At 46.7% G+C, this 2,558-nt stretch overlaps 1 protein-coding gene across 1 annotated transcript; it reads right to left on the reverse strand.

The window, feature by feature from the left end:
• Nucleotides 1-557: 557 nt before the first annotated feature.
• Nucleotides 558-2,104, reverse strand: zgc:112001 (uncharacterized protein LOC550384 homolog). The gene has a single exon (XM_024291944.2). The coding sequence runs from the start codon at nt 1,890-1,892 to the stop codon at nt 1,032-1,034; it is 861 nt and encodes a 286-aa protein (XP_024147712.1). The 5' UTR covers nt 1,893-2,104; the 3' UTR covers nt 558-1,031.
• Between the last annotated feature and the right edge of the window lie 454 nt (nt 2,105-2,558).

The following is a 2,558-nucleotide window of genomic DNA, read 5'->3' on the forward strand; positions in this document are numbered from 1 at the left end:
TCGTCATTTTGTCTGACGTCATTGTGAAAAGTGTCTATTGGCTGATTAGACATTTGCATTAAAGACAACTGTCTCTTCCCCCTGTATTATCTCCTATTGGAATGGGATAATCAATGATTTTCTATAGAAAAAAATTGGATGTTGCGTTATAGATATTTATTAACTAATTGATACTTCATGAGGTAGAAAAAGCACATTCTTCCTGATGTTTATTTTTGTTTTAAACACATATTTACTAGGAAAACGATGAAACCTATACTTAATTTAATTTTTCTCTTAGCTAAATTTCATATTCATAAATGTAAATACGCATCTGCTAAACTTTACCAGTTCTTACTGCTGAGGTAAAAAAAAAAATAGGATTCTAGAAAAATTCTGCAAATTTAAAAGGTATTAAAGCCTGTATGTTATTTGAAAAAGATGGTTTGGATAGTTGGTAAACCACTTGGCTCTACTTTATGTTTAATTTTGTGATTTGTTCAACATGCTCTGGACCCTGATCCTATTTTGTTTTCTCCTTTGTCATTTACTCATCTTTCTGTTGGCCCTCTTGTTCATTTTTTTTTTTGTTTGTTTGTTTATGTATATATCTTAAGTTTTGTTAATAAAGTTTAAAAAAAGACATTTGCATTAATGAGCAGTTGGGCAAGTTTGCATTGACAAAGTGCCCATAGAGTATTTAGTAACTGCTTTCTGAAATAGATCTTTCAACCACTTAAAAATACAATAAAAAAAAAACTAAAAAGTTGATCCACAATATAAGAATTTTCATAAAATTTGAGTTTTTAACGAGTTTTTAAAGCAGTTTAGCTGATGGATAAAGTTCCATAGTGTGGAATATGTTGCAGGTTTAGAAGAAAACAAACTGGTTTATTTAGATTCTCGTTTAATGAAAATAATCATGTTGTTAATGATCTATAAGATCACTTCAGTGCATTTCATGTCAGTAATTAGCAGTCTTTCTGGGCTCATGCAAACTGACCCCCACATCACTCACGCCCAGCATGCATGGTGTCCTGGTTCTGGTTCTGCTACAGCAGCCTCCGCCCGCCCCGCTGGCCCAGGGGCAGACCCGGCGGCTTCATGGAGGAGGGGATGGGGAGCTCGTGCAGGCTGTCTGGGAAGCGTTGGGGGCTCAGCTGCCTGACGATCGTCTGCATGGTGATGAGGACCAGCGGGGCCGGACTGCGTCCCGTCAGGTACCGGTACGTCTCCTCCCCCAGGTCCCGGCTCCAGCTCTGCGGCTCCTGCTCCAGAGCCGCCCTCATCTGGAAGTCCAGCCTCGGCGTGAACATCAGGAGGTTGTCCAGGCAGCGCCTCCTCTCCCCGCCGCTCCTCCCGGAGGCCTCCCGCATTTTCTCCAGAGTGACGTCCAGCGGGGTCAGGCCGCCGCGGTCCCGGGCGAGCGGGGACGCCCCGCTCCCCAGCAGCATGAGTGCCGCCTCGGGCCGCAGAAGCTCGCAGGCCAGATGGAGCGGAGTCCGGCCGTCCTCGGAGCGGAGGCAGCCGCTCGGCTCTCCGCGACTCTGCTGGAGGATCAGCCTGAGGATGGAGCGCCGGTCGTAGCGGACCGCCGTGGCCGTGAGAGGCGCGGAGGACGGGCAGCAGCAGAAGCGCTCCCCGGGCTTGGCCAGCGCCTCGTCCGGGTATCTGTTGAGGAGGTACGCCGCGTACGCCTGGTGGTCGTGGACGATGGCGTATAGCAGCGCCTCCGACGGCGTGTAGATCCTCTGGCGGGCGTGCTCGTCCTCGTAAAAGGTCTCCATGGTCCGCATGTCCTCCAGCATCCAGACCGGCTTCAGGTCCCGCACGGCCCGGTAGAACAGCAGCGAGAAGGACTTCCGATGCCTGTCGATGCCCCGAGCCGCCGGGCTCACGGTCACAGAGGCCATGGCGACGAGCTCTATGTCCCGGGGGGCTTCATAACGGAACCAGAACCGGGCAGGGACCCGGACCGAACCCAGAGGAGTCGGAGGAGCGCGAAATGAAGGAGAAGCTCCGGGTATTTGAGGGCTTGTTACTGAGTCATGACAGGAGAAACTTCCCTGACAGGCTCGCGAGCCGCAGCACAGAGAAACTGCGCATGCGTCACAACTGACAGAAGTCCGCCGAAACTTTATTGACAACAACGGCCTTACACTCAGGTTTCTTTGTTTATTGACAACTTTTGTTTCAATTGAACACCTGGTGCTGAACAGTGCGGGTGAAGTTTTCCAGATTATTTGTATTTCTTCAAGATAACAAATTAAATGTGTACAAACAAGTAAACAAGAATGAATGTCAAATCCATTCACATTTTAATTTGATAAAGTTGTTTTTCCACATCATAATAATTATTAATAGAACATTCTACCACACTGAATGCTCACGTCTTTGCTACATTCAGTGTTTCCACACATAGGATTGGAATGATGGTTGATCAGTTTTTGCTGCATCACGTGTGTAATCCACTGTGATGGACACTGGTCATTTTTATACTATGGTCAAATAAATCTACCATCTCTCAATCCAAATTATATTTCACAACATCAATAATCAATTATTTTGAAACAGTTTTT

Source organism: Oryzias melastigma, linkage group LG24, assembly GCF_002922805.2.
Source record: "Oryzias melastigma strain HK-1 linkage group LG24, ASM292280v2, whole genome shotgun sequence".
NCBI lineage: Eukaryota > Metazoa > Chordata > Actinopteri > Beloniformes > Adrianichthyidae > Oryzias > Oryzias melastigma.

Coding starts and splice junctions, on each gene's coding strand:
- zgc:112001 (XM_024291944.2), bottom strand. CDS start 1,892: ATGGCCTCTGTGACCGTGAGCCCGGCGGCTCGGGGCATCGACAGGCAT.